Genomic DNA, 17,938 nt, shown 5'->3' with positions numbered 1-17,938 from the left:
AGTCCTTTTACAGCATCTGAGTACTATGCTATAATAATTTTGTTTGTAATAATATACTACACGATTCGGAGCACTTTTTTATTTTGCATGAACTTTTCCACTGACAATGTTTGGGAAGTTTGCCGTGACTGACCACCTGAGCTGCAGAGTCTGCTGATAGGAGACACAAGGGAGATCGGGGAAATCTTTGATATCTGGACATCTGTAGTGGTGGGGATCTGGGATCCAATCTGTGCTGCTTGACCTCCCCTAAATAGGGGGGGTCGCTGGTGATCCGGTAAGCCCCCATCTTATTAGTGGCGATTAGAGGTGACAGGTTCCACGTGGTCAAGCACAATATATTTAATAAAGTCACATTATTTATTTGATGGTCTCTGTTACATCTATGGACATTTATGTATAATTCATGGACTTACATTTTTTTATTTTATTTTTTCACCAATTTTCAATTGTACACTTATATGTCACAAAATGTTGTTTATTTATTGACACCAGTTTTGCACTTTTAATTTGTGAGACTATTTAATTATTATTTATAGAATAAGCGGCTGCACTTTTATTCTAAAAGGAAAGATCAGTGATGGCTGCCACTATACCTTTCTTATAGATTTACTTTATGGGGATAGTGGGTTTCATAGAAGCCTTGCCAAAAAAGGCTAACACATACCTCCCAACTTTTTGAGATGGGAGCGAGGGACACCTAGGCATTGGACACACACCCTGCCACGCCCTCTTAAAGGAGAATTATACAAAAAAAATAGTTAAAGCGGGGTTCCACCCTAAAGTGTAACTTCTGCTCATCGAAACCCTCTAAGACAGGTATTTGCATCCACTTCCGGGCATAGACTCCCACGGGAGTCTATGCTGTTTCCTGTCTCGGCACGCTGTCTGCTGGGACACACACGGGTCCCAGAGACAGCGCGGACCACTCCCATTGCGCTGCGTGACTCGCGCATGCGCAGTAGGGAACCGGAAAGTGAAGCTTCACTTCCTGATTGCCTCACCGAGAATGGCGGTGGCAGCAGCCGAGAGCTGAGCGATCGATCGGTCTCTGCTGCCGACATCGCTGGACCCCGGGACAGGTGAGTGTCCATTTATTAAAAGTCAGCAGCTGTAGTATTTGTAGCTGCTGGCTTTTAATAATTTTTTTGTAGGTGGAATCCCTCTTTAACCACACAAGTGCTTTATTTTTACTACTACTATTCCTTTATATTATTTTTTGAAGTTTACAAATGCAGTCATTTAGTAATTGGATGAAAGGTTTAGCATTGGGAAACACTTTTTGAAAGATAGAAAGTGCATTTTATATACAACTATATAGATCAGAGCAAAATGAGGGACAAGTGATGAGGAAAGAGGGACAGAGGGACATTGCTCCAAATCAGGGACAGTCCCTCGAAATCAGGGACAGTTGAGAGCTATGCTAACATTGTGTCTAGGGAAGCTGTACTAAACATGAGATAGCCCTACAGAAACAGTGTTCTGGATTAACCAATGTGTGTTGTTGTGGTGGAGTGGGAATAGTTGGGTGTCTGATTCTCAAGGGTGGGGAATTATTTAAATTATCAATGACAGTATTAGTGACCATAGGTCTTAAGGGCTCCGCTCTACACCGCCCGGGACTGGCCAACTTTTTTTTGTATACAAAGCATAAATGATTGTGCGCATAACCTGAGTGGCTAAAAGACCATACTAATGATGTAGGTGAAAATAACCTGTAAACAAAGTGATATTCGCCACATATAACAAATGACAAATGAACATGTGAGGCCTGAATGATATATAATAAAGTGCATCCACTGCAATCCAATATATAAGGTGCAAATCAGTCAATAAAGTGCAGGCGAAAATATAAAGTGCTAAAAAAGTATATATAAAATAATATGCAAAGTGGTTGGAGGGAAGCTTCAGAATAACAATGATGTTTTTTATTATAAATTATGTCAGCAGACTGCAGTTCCTCTTTAATGTTTGCTTTTGGGTTTAATTTTGCTTTAAATAAAAAAAAAAAAAAAAAAAAAAATTGAGATCCCAATATTAATTCACATTATCAAGTCTCTCCCCTATTATAATATCTAGTAGTGAATTCTGTGCTGTCCGCTGCTGCCATCTTGTGGTCGCATTACACAATGCAGCCATTCTCCCCCTTCAGTTCCCTGAGCGAACGCAGCGCTGTCAGACGCCGCCACCTGCCGGCCACTCTCGGAACTTCCCCCTATACAGATTTTAACGAGGAAGCCGGAAGTCGGCTGGAACGCAAAAGCCAGGAAGTAATGGGTGGAACGGATGTGATGCAAGGAGACTTCCGGTCCAGCCAGAAGCAATAGAAAGCCGAGTGGAAACGTGGGCAGGAGTCGGCCTCTGGCTGGTGAGGACATTGTTGGGGACCTGTTGCTGGGTTTTGGGGGGTTCTCAGGTGGTTTGGGGGGTGTGTAAAGGTGGGGGGGGGAGGTGACCTCGCCATGGCTGTGCCAAGCTTGGCATGCCGCGGAGCACTGTTTATGTTTCGGGGCATGGGAAAGCGGGGGCGTTGCGTCACAGAATGCGGAGGCACTCCACAACACTTGACCTGGGCTCCAAGACAAGATTAGCCTGTGGCACACTGATGTTTAGGGGGGGCGGGATTGTCTTCTTCCTGTACGGCATCCTGGTGCCATCTCTTCCCCAGATAAGTGAAAAAAATGTGTCTCGTCAGACCAGGCCACCTTCTTCCATCACTCCGCGGTCCGGTTCTGATGCTCATGTGTCCATTGTAGGAGCTTTTGGTTGTGGATATGGGTCAGCATGGGCATCCTGGCTACACAGCCCCATACACAGCAAACCGCAGTGCCCACTTTTCTGCTTTTAACAAACCAACTTCAGGGACAACATGTTCACTTGCTGCGTAATGTATCCCACTAACTTTTTCATGTCATGCCATAACACTTGTAACGAGAGACGTGTTATCCACTTTATCAGGCAGTGGCCATAAAGTTATGGCTGATCGGTGTGGTCAGGTTTGTATGGGGTGTATCATTCCAGCTGACTCTTGATTTCGATGCCAACGGCCTGGCGTTCTGGGAGCACCATCGCTTGAAAAATATACATATAGAGGTAGAGGATTCGTAGCTCCACCCACCATGATGTTTCGGGTGGAGTAGGGATAAGCTCAGGCGTGTGTAAGTGCCGGGTGGGGCATGCCTCGGCTCCGTCCAGCGACGGCTTCCTGGTGGGATAGCTCAGGTGGGTTTGGACTACGATCTGCACATCTCTGAGCTCATCCCTGGTCCACAGGCCATGTCGCCAGCTTCTGCCTTCCCCTCGTCTCCATCCTCTTCCTTCTGTGACCCTCCAGCATTTTATGCTCAGTCGCTGATCTGGGTCACTAGGCACAGGTTCCCTTCTGTAACTACTCTACCTTTATCCACCACCTACCCACCTGACAATGATCAGGACTGATTAGGGGTCTCCAAACTTTCTAAACAAAGGGCCAGTTTACTGTTAGCCTATAGGGGGCCGGACTGTGGCATTAAATATTGCCTCATTTTTGGTATTATGGGGAGAAATAGTTGGTGTCAGTGGGAGGAATAGTGCCCCATCACTGGTATCGGTGGGAGGAATAGTGCCCCATCACTGGTATCGGTGGGAGGAATAGTGCCCCATCACTGGTATCGGTGGGAGGAATAGTGCCCCATCACTGGTATCGGTGGGAGGAATAGTGCCCCATCACTGGTGTCGGCGGGAGGAATAGTGCCCCATCGTTGGTGTCGGCGGGAGGAATAGTGCCCCATCGTTGGTGTCGGCGGGAGGAATAGTACCCCATCGTTGGTGTCGGCGGGAGGAATAGTGCCCCATCGTTGGTGTCGGCGGGAGGAATAGTGCCCCATCGTTGGTGTCGGCGGGAGGAATAGTGCCCCATCGTTGGTGTCGGCGGGAGGAATAGTGCCCCATCGTTGGTGTCGGCGGGAGGAATAGTGCCCCATCGTTGGTGTCGGCGGGAGGAATAGTGCCCCATCGTTGGTGTCGGCGGGAGGAATAGTGCCCCATCGTTGGTGTCGGCGGGAGGAATAGTGCCCCATCGTTGGTGTCGGCGGGAGGAATAGTGCCCCATCGTTGGTGTCGGCGGGAGGAATAGTGCCCCATCGTTGGTGTCGGCGGGAGGAATAGTGCCCCATCGTTGGTGTCGGCGGGAGGAATAGTGCCCCATCGTTGGTGTCGGCGGGAGGAATAGTGCCCCATCGTTGGTGTCGGCGGGAGGAATAGTGCCCCATCGTTGGTGTCGGCGGGAGGAATAGTGCCCCATCGTTGGTGTCGGCGGGAGGAATAGTGCCCCATCGTTGGTGTCGGCGGGAGGAATAGTGCCCCATCGTTGGTGTCGGCGGGAGGAATAGTGCCCCATCGTTGGTGTCGGCGGGAGGAATAGTGCCCCATCGTTGGTGTCGGCGGGAGGAATAGTGCCCCATCGTTGGTGTCGGCGGGAGGAATAGTGCCCCATCGTTGGTGTCGGCGGGAGGAATAGTGCCCCATCGTTGGTGTCGGCGGGAGGAATAGTGCCCCATCGTTGGTGTCGGCGGGAGGAATAGTGCCCCATCGTTGGTGTCGGCGGGAGGAATAGTGCCCCATCGTTGGTGTCGGCGGGAGGAATAGTGCCCCATCGTTGGTGTCGGCGGGAGGAATAGTGCCTCATTGTTGGTGTCAGTGGAAGGAATAGTGCTCCATCATTGGTGTCAGTGGGAAGAATAGTGCCTCATCATTGGTGTCAGTGGGAAGAATAGTGCCCCATCATTGGTGTCAGTGGGAGGAATAGTGCTCCATCATTGGTGTCAGTGGGAGGAATAGTGCCCCATCATTGGTGTCAGTGGGAAGAATAGTGCCCCATCATTGGTGTCAGTGGGAGGAATAGTGCCCCATCATTGGTGTCAGTGGGAAGAATAGTGCCCCATCATTGGTGTCAGTGGGAGGAATAGTGCCCCATCATTGGTGTCAGTGGGAGGAATAGTGCCCCATCATTGGTGTCAGTGGGAGGAATAGTGCCCCATCATTTGTGTCAACAGATGGAATAGTGCCCCATCATTGGTATCGGTGGAAGCAATAGTGCCCCATCGTTGGTGTCAGTGGAAGCAATAGTGCCCCATCGTTGGTGTCAGTGGAAGCAATAGTGCCCCATCGTTGGTGTCAGTGGAAGCAATAGTGCCCCATCGTTGGTGTCAGTGGAAGCAATAGTGCCCCATCATTGGTGTCAGTGGGAGGAATAATGTAATGTCCTATCATTGGTGTCAGTGGGAGGAATAATGTAATGTCCTATCATTGGTGTCAGTGGGAGGAATAATGTAATGTCCTATCATTGGTGTCAGTGGGAGGAATAGTGCCCCGTTGTTGGTGTCAGTGCATGGAAAAGTGTCTCAAGGGCCAGATAAAGTTAAGAAAAGGTCTGCAGTTTGGAGACCATTCAGCCAGATTATTGGCTGTTCAAGCTTGGGCACTATATCCTGGAACATTTGTCACATGTTTGCTCGCTCCCAGAAGCCCCGGAGATACTGGCAAGAATGTCAAAGGTTAGTACCATCAGTTGGGTTTGTTGGTCTTCCAACAAGAGAACCTCTTGTAAGGGTAAACGGAACCTACACTGTGTTTTCTCTATACAGTATAAAGAAAAAACAAACTGCTCGGATATGTGAAGGTTTCCAAAAGCAGCAACTCAAGTGTGAGATAGACGCATTAAATAAACAAAAAAAAAAAAAAATGGAGCTGCGCTAAACATATACTTAGTACATCAAATAAAAATCCAAAGAATGTCCTAATGTGAAAAAATCCATCCAGGTAATTAATCAAAAACGCTACACCTGCATGACGGTGAAAAATATAAAATGAAAACAATATTAAATAAAGTCCAATTGTGATAAAAAAAAAAAGGTGACCTCCACCGTAACAAGAATGCCGGCTTACCAGCTTGCATGGACCTCTTATAGAAAGAGGTCAATAGCACTTGCAGCTTCTACCCAGCCAGGGGCTTCTTCCATCCAGAGAAGGTATAAGGTTGGTAAATCCCACCACACACGAGATATGCAGAGCATAGGATCAGCAAGCGAGCGTAACTCAGTCAAGGCTGTGGCCCTCCTTGGAACCCATACAGCATAAAGTTCGACCGCGGGATATCGCACAGATTGGAGTTCCCCAAATATCAAACTCGTCATAGTGTAAAAACACATGGCACTTGAATTGTAGCTTAAAAAAATTGCACTTACATTTGAAAAGCATAAAACCGTATATATAAATGAATAGCCGACTGTCCTTCCAGAATCGCAGAAGTGTGGTGACGTCAGCACGTCACCCATCGTCTGGGCGGAGGATGGGAGCTGCCTCACTTTGCCAGTTAAAAGGGGGTTATTGCTTGTTGGGGTGGTCCTAGCAACTAATTACCCACTTATCAGGATAGGTTGGGAATCTCCTGCCCTCCGCCCAGACCCGCCGCACCGGCTGCCCTCCGCCCAGACCCGCCGCACCGGCTGCCCTCCGCCCAGACCCGCCGCACCGGCTGCCCTCCGCCCAGACCCGCCGCACCGGCTGCCCTCCGGCCAGACCTGCCGCACCGGCTGCTCTCTGCCCAGACCGGCTGCCCTCCACCCTGCCGCACGTAAAGTGGGCACTGGTTCTGTTTCTGTGATGTAAAAGGGGGTGGTGTGATCTAAGGAGGGTGGGGGTTGATGACACTGATGTAAGGTGGGAACTGTGATGTTAGGGGTGTGGTGGGAGCTGTGATGTGAAGGATCATAGCACAGATATGTGATTCAGACCTCTGCTGGAAGGGCATTATACTGTCCACACCCCCGTGAATTTTAATTCAATACCCCTGGTATAGAGCAAAGTGGCATGATGTGTGGTCTCTTTGTTGTGTGGTAGTTTAAATTTTTGGTCAAGAAGGGCCTGGTGTTTGCCTGCTCCGTCATCTGGCATGGAGAACTAATGCCCTGTACACACGGTCGGACTTTCCGACGGAAAATGTGCAATCAGATCTTGTTGCAGGAAAATCCGACCGTGTGTGGGCTCCGTCTGACTATTTCCGACACACAAAGTTTGAGAGCAGGATCTAAAATTTTCCGACAACAAAATCAGATTTTTTGAAATTCCGATCGTGTGTAGACAATTCCGACGGGCAAAATGCCACGTATGCTCAGAATAAATTACGAGACAAAAGCTATTGGCTACTGGCCCGTTTATAGTCCCATCATACGTGTTGTAGGTCACCGCGATCTGAACGATCGGCTTTTCTGACAACTTTGTGCGACCGTGTGTATGCAAGACAAGTTTGGGCCAAAATCCGTCGGAAAAAATCAGACGGATTTTGTCGTTGTAATGTCCGACCGTGTGTACAGGGCATAAGGGGAGCCTTTAAATGGTTCACCGATGAGGCAGGAAGCTTTGATGGCCTCAGAGGGTCACATATTGGTGGGTGGAGTTTCTGCTCGGGTAGCCTTTACTTTAGCTAACAGTTGACATTTTAATTGGCCCCACATGTGTTTTACCAATAACATTGTAAACTCAGACTGAAAGTTCCATATCACTGAGCTGCTGACAGGAGAGCTGAGCGGTGGTGGGAATTCTGGGACATTATCCAGTAACAGACAAGGGATGTGTCTGGATGGTGACTGTATCATTGTGTGTGTCATGTTCCTATAAGGTGTCAGGATGTCACTGTCTATTTCTCCATGGAGGAGTGGGAGTATATAGAAGGACACAAGGATGTCATGATGGAGGATTACTAGAAAGACAAAGTCATTCATGACTTCCTTGTTCTGAGTTTGGGGAAAAACGTCTCCATGGAGTAAATGGGAGGAGAAGGTCCAGTAATCTAATTATTAAACTGACTGCAATATAATTTATTTATTTTTTATTTTTTTACCAGGTCCACCAGAAAAATCACACAATGGATTACACAACTGTCCAAATTAAGGAAGAATCATTCTCCGATGAAGAACATTTCCCTGTCGAAATCAAGGAGGAGTCACTCTCAAGTGATGAAGAACATCACCTAGACTCTGTTCCTACAACCCTAATCTATGATATCAAAGATGAGCCGCTATCAAATGATGAAGAACAAAATCCGGACTCTGTTCCTCCAGCTCTCCGCTCTCATATCAAAGAGGATGCACTCTCGAGTGATGAAGAACATCACCCCGACTCTGTTCCTCCAGCTCTTCGCTCTCATATCAAAGAGGATGCACTGTTGAGTGATGAAAAACACCACCTGGACTCTGTTCCTCGCACTCGCAGATCTTGTATCAAAGAGGATGCATTCTCAAGTGGTGACGAACGTCATCCAAAGTCTGACCCTTCCGGGCCCATCTGTCGTATCAAAGAGGAACCTCTCTCTGATGAAGATATCAAAGACTTTCCTGTATCTGAGGAATACACCCAGCATTTCTCTATCATTGTGAAAGAGGAGTCGAGCGAGAAGGATGTTCTCAGTGAAGAAGAGCAGACACCGGAACAACTGGAAGGCAAACCGTTCCGTTGCTCTGAGTGTGGAAAGTGTTTCATAGATCACTCGATGCTTGTCAGCCATCAGCAAATCCATCAGCGAGTCCACACTGGGGAGAAACCCTATGCCTGCTCAGAATGTGGGAAGTGTTTTACTGCCCGAGCGACGGTGAAAGTTCACCAGCGTCTTCACACGGGAGAGAAGCCCTATACGTGCTCCGAATGTGAGAAGGCCTTTACATTTAAAAGCGTCCGAGATGCGCACTTTAGGACGCACACCGGCGACAAACCTTTCCCCTGTCCCGATTGCGGGAAAAGATTTACCGTCCGATCGATGCTTAATATGCACCGAAAAGTCCATGAGGAGAACGGGCTGTATTCGTGTTCCGAATGCGGGAAAAGCTTCACCAGGAATTCCACGCTTAAAGCCCACGAGGTTGTCCACACAGGGTCCAAGAATCACACCTGCCCAGAGTGCAAGAAATGCTTCAGCTCAGAGTCATCGCTCAAGCAGCACAAGAAAGTCCATGCTGGGCTGAAACCGTATGCCTGCCCCCAATGTGGCAGATGCTTTAGTCTGAAAACTAGTCTGGTGACGCACCAGAGGATTCACTCTGGAGAGAAGCCGTATACTTGTACCGAGTGTGGAAAGAGCTTCAGCCACAGCTCCAGCCTGGTGACGCATAAGAGGATCCACAGCGGGGAAAGACCGTACGTTTGCTCGGAGTGCGGCAAAGGCTTCGCCAGTCTCTCTGAACGCGTTGTGCATGAGAGAACGCACACCGGGGTGAAGCCCTATTCCTGCCCCGAATGTGGGAAGAGTTTTGTCAGCATTTCAGAATGTAACCGCCACCGGAAGATCCACGCAGACCAAAAGCCCTTCACTTGTTCCTATTGCGACAAGCCTTTCATCCGAAAACCCGATTTTGTCAAGCACCTTCGGATTCACACGGGAGAGAAACCGTTTGGCTGCTCTGACTGTGGCAAGTTTTTCCGTAGCGTCCCAGAACTCACAAAGCACCAGCGGTATCACACTGGAGATAAGCCATATCCATGCAAAGACTGCGGGAAATGGTTCTTCACTAGGGCGCATCAGGTCAAACATGAGAAGATTCATATCAGGGAGCAACAAGGCCAATGACCCCCATCGGTGCTGCGGGCCCAAACTATGGATTTCAGATAGTCGGAAATAGATGACTATAGATAAGTTAATAAATTTGAAGTCTGCTAGGTATTGGACTGTTCTAATAGATTTCAACCAGGACTAGAGTCTTCCTAGCCTGACTTCCAAGACCCTCCTCACTTCAGGAGAATTATGACTGCCCTTTCTATGCAAATTAGGTGCCATTATATACATAAGGGGATTTCAACAATAACCCTTTCGTTGGGGGAAAAAAAAAATGTTTTTCCTTATTCAAGTGATTGGCAAATACATTTTCTGGAGTCCATAGAACCAATTTTCATGGATCCAATCGGTGGAAATTAATTTCAACAAAACCTAGTTTTCATATATCCAACCAGTAGAAATGAATTCCCAATGTCAATAGAACCTGTTTTCATGGATCCAACCAGTGGAAATGATTTCAATACGTCAATATAACCAGCCTTCAAAGATACAACCAGTGGAAATGAATTCCCAATGTGAATAGAACCAGTTTTTATAGATCCAACCAGTGGAATGAATTCCTGACATCAACAGAACAAGTTTGCATAGGTCCAACCACCATAAATTATTCCTGATATTCATGGAAACTGCGTACATCCAACCGCCAGAAATTATTCTTGATGTCCATAGAACAAGTTTTCATAGATCCAACCACCAGATATTAATCATGAGGTCAATAGAACCAGTTTGCACAGATCCAACCAATGGAAATGAATTCCAGACATCAGTAGAACCAGTTTGCACAGATCCAACCAATGGAAATGAATTCCAGACATCAGTAGAACCAGTTTGCACAGATCCAACCAATGGAAATGAATTCCAGACATCAGTAGAACCAGTTTGCACAGATCCAACCAATGGAAATGAATTCCAGACATCAGTAGAACCAGTTTGCACAGATCCAACCAATGGAAATGAATTCCAGACATCAGTAGAACCAGTTTGCACAGATCCAACCAATGGAAATGAATTCCAGACGTCAGTAGGACCAGTTTGCACAGATCCAACCAATGGAATTAATCATGAAGGGGCTGAAGTATTATATCTACTGAAGGTCAGGCCTTCTTAATTAAACAGAACCATTATAGATGACCAGTTATTGTATTCGCAGCCTTTTTTGAATATATTTTTGGATAGAGCAGTGAAGGGTGACTACTCGGCCATCAACAAAAAAGCATCACGGACATAATTATAGAACCGAGCAGTTTCCTCTACGGTGCTGAATAGGAAGGCGTGACTACCTCCTGCTGTAAATTGGAGGGTAGTCACCAAACTGGCAAAGGCCAATAAATGAAAACGAATCAAGATGAGCGTTACCAGTCTGTCAGTGTTTTCTGTTGGAGTTTATAATAAATGGTTATTTTTTTGCTCACTGAAGCTCATTCTCATACTGGAGGGTTGAAGTAAATTGGGTGGAATAATTTGATTACTTACGGAATTTAAATTTTTATTGTATTCGCTAAAATGGCGCCAACTTGTGGCACAGAGAACAATGCTTCTTATGCTTATACATATAAGCTCATTATTAGGACCCTGTTCTATGAAGGATTGGAGAGGGGAGGAGGCGAGTCTGTCAATTTTTTGTAGACGAGGTAGAAGGCATGCTTGATAGACAGAGACGTCACACTTCAGGCTTTTATATAACGTATTTATTGGCCTTTGCAGTTCACAGGGTACAAATGGAGCCAACGCGCTTGTGTTGGCCGCCACCTTCATGGCTGAGGTGGCGGATGAATTACCCACTTGCCAACGTCACTGGACTTCAAGTGGTTATTCTGGGATGATGCTTGCAGGCATCACCCCGGTACAGTTTTATAGGACTGTTGGTTCTCTTGTAAAAGCAATCCTAACAGCTTACTAGCCACTGGATTGCTTTTACAAGCAGCGGGAGGGGAGGTCAACCATCTTCCATGGCTTTATCAGGATCTCCCGTTGCACTGGGGATCCCCGATCGACCAACCGGCGCTTCCGCTGGCTGATCACAGAGCCCAGCAAAGACTGGATCGGCTTTGTTGGGCTCAATTATATAGTAGCCTGGAAGTGATGATGTCACTTCTGGGTTACCCGGACATCAACGACGAATCCTCTGTCACAGGCGCCATTTTTGAAAATGAATAGCATTTGATCACACCGATCTTGATGTGATAAAATGCTTTGTAGTTCAGAAGAGGGATTTGGGGTCTTATTGACCCTGAATCTCTCCAGAAAGAGCACTTGTCACTGCCTATTGCTGTCACAAGGGATGTTTACATTACTTGTGACATCACTAAAAGTGTTTAAAAAAAATTATAATAATTCAAGAGACAGCGAAAAAAAAAAAAAGTAAGTGCCCACGCGTGCGGTATCACCGCGAACGTCAGATCATGGGCAGTCATTTTCGCACCAGGCCTCCTGTGATAGTAAAATTTACCTCGTTTTGATGCCGTTGCAAGAGTGTGTGCAATTTTAAAGCATGGCATGTTTTGTATCTAGCGAATTTATCGGCGTATAACAGGCACCCCAAGTTTAGGAGGGAATTTTAAGAGAAAAAAAATGTACATTTAAATGCCTGTCAATGCAGCCTTATCAGTGTCCGGCTGCAGCCTTGTCCATCATTGCAGAATAATCAGTGTCCATCTGCAGCCTTGCCCAGTCTGATTGCAGGCTGGTTGTTTCAAATTGGCACCGCCAAGATACACAGAGACGGATGTCCTGTGTATCTCGGGTCCTCTCAGCTCCTCCCGCTGTCCCGCCCCTTGGCCCGGCTCCCATGATGGGCATAACACAGGTCCAGTTGTGGGACTGGGCGTGACCGTTAGAGGAGCAAAGCCCAGCTGAGTAAACTCGGCTATGTGTATATTGGCGGCGTGTAAACCCCCCTCACAATCGGCTGATTTTAAGGGGGAAAAAGTGCGTTATACAGTACGCCGATAAATACGGTATTTACTCTGCACAACATCATAATTTACAAAAAAAAATGGGTCATGTATTGTTTTTCTGCTTTAAAATTAAAAAATATATTTTTTTCCAAAAACCTGTGCAAATACTCAAATCACTGTGTGACATAAAGAATTGCAAAAACCCACCAATTTATTCTCTAAAGCCTCTACTCCGGAGCTCTTCTGATGCTTGCTCTGTTCCATTTTCTGCAGACTTGCAAAGCTCCGGTAACAATTCCTCTCCAGTTCCAGGCCAGTTGTTAATTCATCCGCCATATCAGCTTTGATGGGGGGGGGGGGGGGGGTGCTTTTCCCCTGAACCGCGTTGGCTCCATTTGTACCCCGTGAGACTTCAATAAAAGGTTGTATAAAAGCCTGAAGTGTGATGTCCCCTGCATATCGAGCGTGCCTCCTACCTCCTCTACATTTACCTTGCAGAACAATTTCAAGTCGCTACCAGACAGACAGAAGCCGAGTCGTTTCCCCCCCCCCCCCCATCAGGACTACTTTTCCCTTCACCCTCATCTACCTGTGGGATCCTGTTAAAGAGCACTATATTGTGGATCACCTCCAGAGATACCAGACTCTTCATATTGGTCCAGCGTTGTCTTATAAACACTTATTTCCTTCAAAAATGAAATTTTGGAATCCTGAAGGTGGGACTAAGGCCTGAGTGGGGATCGGTGATCTCTATATAGTGCCAGACAACTGTGCAGCTATTGTTCTGTTAAACAAGCTAGGGCGGTGTTACTTTAAGCCAGGGGTAAACATCAGCGCTGCAGCTGATGTGGAACTACATGTCCCATGAGGCATTGCCAGAATTCAGACAGCCACAGGCATGACTTCAGGGGTAGAGGAATGATGGGAATTTTTAGTTTCACTACAGCTGCTAAGGTTGCCTACCCCTAGAATAAACTTGCAGGTACTGCTGTCTTGTAGCGATAAGCACAGTGTTTCCCTTTTATTGAATTCAAACCCTGATGAAGGGAGGTGCTTTCCCCTGAAATGTGTTGGTTCCATTTGTACATCTAATGTGCATTCAGAAGATGATGAAAGCCATCCTGGCTTAAAGATGTCCAGCAACTAGTTTGTGACTGTCCCTTTCCAACCCCTTTCAATTCTTTTCAATCCTTGAGCATCACAGGTGGGCATTACCTAGAGCGGTCTCCATGCATTTGCAGCCTGCCTAGGAACAGCCCCCCCCCCCCCTTTCAGACTTGACACCCCCCCCCCCATTAAGGTACTTTGATTATTGCATAACACCTCCCAAACAGCCAGCCCCCTACCTGTATCAGGGCTGAGGGATCTTGAGAGGAGTACTCTCGAGCATTTTCCAATGGCTCCAGCATTGCTCTGGTTTTGTCTTACTGGAGGCTGCCATTTTGTTGAAGCCCAGAGAAGACATGTTTTCAGGAAGTTATGTACAGCACCCTGTCGGCCCCTCCCACCAGCCATGGTTGGCCAGTCACTAAGTCTAAAATAGTATGCAATGAAAATGAGAAGGTTTACGTTATTAGCATGTAGATGAGGGGGGACCATGGAAGACAAAATATGAGCAGCGTAAACTTCAGCTTTAATTGTAAAGTCCACTCAATTGAGTGGGGTGAATACCATCGGGGGCGAGATTGTGGCTGGCATGCCCAGTAACTAAATTTTTTAAATAAGGTGGCCAAGACGAGTCTAATTTTTGTAGAAGACAGAAGCAGCTTGCAATAGTGTTTTGGGAGAGGGAGAACATTCAATTGCTTGGCTCTGCTCCAACCTACATCTAATATTGCAATGGTGGGACGTTGTAGAGGCATCCAAAATGCTATTACCAATGGAGAGCTGTAGCACGTTGTAAATTAAGTGCTTAACACTTCTTAAAGGGAACGTCCGCTTTCATGGAAGGCTACCTACACATGGAGGTGGCCATTGGTGACTTTTCCCTCTGAAACTGTTAAAGCTGAACTTTTGATCTATAACAGTCTGATAACAATTGTATTTTATTTATTTTTTTAACACATACATTCCACGTTATTATTTATGCTACCAAACTTGGTGTGTGTTTCAAATTGCCTCCAGCATTGCTCCTGTTTTTTTTTTGCTTGCTGGAGACCATTTTGTTGAAGCCCAGAGGAGTCGCTTCTCTATCGAAAGTGCTCACACCTGTCCTTGGTCTCAAAAACTAGTTGTCACTTTTCTTCAGTTAAAATATGTACATTTCCAGCCTTGAATGCATATCTTGGCTCAGTTAGAGAGGAAGACCGAGAGAAGCTTTACGGTGTTGAAGTTTACATGCTGCTGAGGGAGAAAGAGAAAGACTATCAGAGATAAGATAAGACCCTTGCCTTGTAAGTTTAAATCTTCTATGTCTCCCTGGCAGCAGAGTTTGTCCTGCCACTCCTCCTGCTTTTCTCTCCCCCCTCCACACGGTCTCTTTATTCCTGTTGCTTTCTTCTCCCTTCAGCAATAGTAAATCCTATATGTCACTTTCTGCAATAAAAATGTAGAAATTTCCAGCCTTCATTGTATGTCTTGAGAGGAAGGCTGACAGAAGCTTTACAGTGTTTGAACTTCACAGATGAGGGAAAAAGGAGAAAATATCAATGTGATAAGACATTATTATTGTAAGTTAAAAGGGTTCCACAACCCTAGAGCTATAAACCCTTACCCAAGATCACTGCTCCTCCATAACTGCACCCAAACCCCAGCCAGTGGAGCACTCTACAGACTACCAACCTGCCATCTCCAGTTCAGAATGTTTTCACAATGTCTTAGCTATGGGTTTGCATGCCACCAGGAAGCCGGTTTCTGCATTGAGGTATCCTCAACCAGCAGTCACCATCCAGACCCATGTCTTGTCTGTTACTGGCTTATGATCCATATCTCCTAACACCACTCGCCTGTACTGTCAGCAGCTCAATCATCTTGTTGGTGACCCAAGTTTTCCTGTTAAAGCTTTTTTTTTTTCTCATGTAAGAGTGTAAGGAGCCATGATGAAGCTTAGGTTGTACTCACCTCTTTGCTGGCCGTTGTCTCCTACCTTTCCATTGTTCTAGAGCTACAGACTCCGTTAGTGTTGAATGTCATTGTCTCCCATTGCACACCTTTGTTACATCCTGTGATTCCTGCATCACTACTGTGTCTTCTAGTAATGCATAGGTCTGAAGATGGAACCAAGGCACGTTAAGGGAGACACAGGCTTCTGACAATTCCAGATGAGTCCAATGCCAAAGAGTATGATGGAGGCCACATAACTGGAATGGAGGGGACGTATGGGAAAACAAGCCAATCCAAGAGGTTGGTATACCTCTTCTCTTGCAGGGTTACCTTTTACTCTGACAGGGTCAGCCAATTTATAATATCTACATTTAAACTGGACCCGGAGTTCACTTATACTTATAGGAGGGTCCATAAGTCACCAGTACTTATGGGCAGAGTACAGGCTTACTTTATTTTACTATCACATATATTTATATGATAGGCTAATACTATGTCACAATGTAAAAATGCAGTTGGAACACAGTTTGCCTTGCAAGGATCCACTAATCAGAGGTGAGGCTGGATCACAGAGTCATAAATCGCACTGTTGTCACCTAAGGTTCCCACCCATATAGGGGGAGGAGCTCAAGGATATGGGTCTTGTAGAAAGGAAACAAGCATGTTGGTTTTCTAATGCTTGGCAAGTTCCACTCCAAGGTCCTTTTGTAGAGGTTTGGGTGGAATGCAGCCTCCAACCCTAGGTCCACGCTTTGTTGGGATTGACTGGGGCTCGGGGCTTGGCAAGTTCTGGTCCCTGAGTTCTGTAGCCCAGAGACTATGGAGTTTTAGGTGAGATGTAGCCTCCAATCCTAGGTCCACCTTTTGTTTGGCAACCAGCACCCACTGATTGTGCAGCTGCTGTGCACAGACCTTTTGGCTTTGAAAGTGACTGGGGCTCAGGGCTTGGCAAGGCCTGGGTCCTGGAACCCAGAGACTTTGTAGAGTTTTGGATGGGATGCAGTCTTCAACCGTAGGTCCACCTTTTGTCGACAACCAACACCCACTGTTTGTGCAGAAGTTCTTTTGGTTTTGGAAGGACTGGGGCTTCTGGTCCTACCCAAGAGCCGGTGCAACTGGGCATTGCAAGCCTGTGCAGGCTTTTTTTTTTTAACATACAAGGGCCTAGGTCTGAGGAATGTGCAGTGGTCCTGCAAGTGGAAGCCAGGAGGCCAAATCTGTTTCTTTCGAGAAGCAAGATTCTAAACCACCCCTGCGAGGATAACTGCTATGTGTTTTGAGATGATGTTGGGGATGGAGGTGTCCAAAATGCTCTTAGCATTTACATTCTCATGTGGACACCAGAGGGTATGCTAGGAACTCCTCCGTGTCAGCACAATGCAGCTCATAAACCTGACAACTAAAAGGGAGTAAAGGGCTGCCCTAAATGGACATCGCTGGACAATAAGAGGACCTGTCCTGTGGTTAAGCTAAATATATGTAATCTACATTATAAATCACACATCACAACTTTTTAATGGTGGAACTAAGGGTTGCCAAGTTTAGCAATGGGCCACTGGAGACCATCCCTTGGAATCACTGCTTTATGCCAACCATTTGCTTCAGGCAGCCCATAGAATAGTAACCCTCTCCAAATTTATTTTGTAGTCCTCTGAGCACCTCCATCATACCCAGCCTGGCCCCCTGTGTCTGAATGCACCAGTCTGAATTAAACTCAAAGGTTGAACTGGATGGACTGGTGTCTTCTATTCAACCTTACTAACTATGTAACTCATCTACTTCGTTAGAAGAGCTGAAGGAAATCCTCCTGCCTTATCAGCTCATAAATCAGCAGATCCCACCCAGGATAGGCTGACTGGTTTGAGTCCAAGGAGTAAGACCATGTCCCTCAGGCTAAGGAAGATTACAAGTAGTATCGGCCAGGCAATATTAAGGAGGCCCTTCATGGAGAGAACATTTCCCAAACTCCAAATATCTCTAAGTAATGGGGTGGAGAGGAGTTTTGAATGTCTCTACCCAACTATGTGTGTCCCAGGTTCTCCTCCACCAGGGATGGTGGGAGCCCCTCATAATGGACACAGCTTGTGTACAGACCCGGGAACTCAGCAGAGATGGTGGGAACCCCTCATAATGGGCACAGTAGGTATACAGACCTGGTAACTCAGCACGGGGATGGTGGGAACCCCTCATAATGGGCAAAGCAGGTGTATAGACCTGGGAACTCGGCACAAGGTTCGTGGGAACCCCTCATAATGGGCACATGAGGTATACACACCTGGTAACTCAGCATGGGGATGATGGTAACCCCTCATAAAGGGCACAGCAGGCATTCAAACCCGGAAATTCAGCACAAGGATGGTGGGGACCCCTCATAATGGGAGCAGCAGGTGTACAAACCCGGGAACTCAGCACAGGG

General features: G+C 46.7%; 1 protein-coding gene across 1 annotated transcript; it reads left to right on the top strand.

Annotated features, from left to right (window-relative positions):
• Window positions 1-2,319: 2,319 nt before the first annotated feature.
• Window positions 2,320-10,994, top strand: LOC143956271 (uncharacterized). Its single transcript, XM_077466479.1, has 2 exons — window positions 2,320-2,368; window positions 7,883-10,994. Exon 2 carries the CDS (start codon window positions 7,904-7,906, stop codon window positions 9,596-9,598), a length of 1,695 nt encoding a protein of 564 aa, XP_077322605.1. The 5' UTR covers window positions 2,320-2,368; window positions 7,883-7,903; the 3' UTR covers window positions 9,599-10,994.
• Window positions 10,995-17,938: the final 6,944 nt, after the last annotated feature.

The sequence above is a fragment of the Lithobates pipiens genome, unplaced genomic scaffold (assembly GCF_037356315.1).
Source record: "Lithobates pipiens isolate NorthernLeopardFrog02 unplaced genomic scaffold, aLitPip1_a1.2 Scaffold_35, whole genome shotgun sequence".
NCBI lineage: Eukaryota > Metazoa > Chordata > Amphibia > Anura > Ranidae > Lithobates > Lithobates pipiens.
This window is presented reverse-complemented; position numbering and strand designations above follow the sequence as displayed.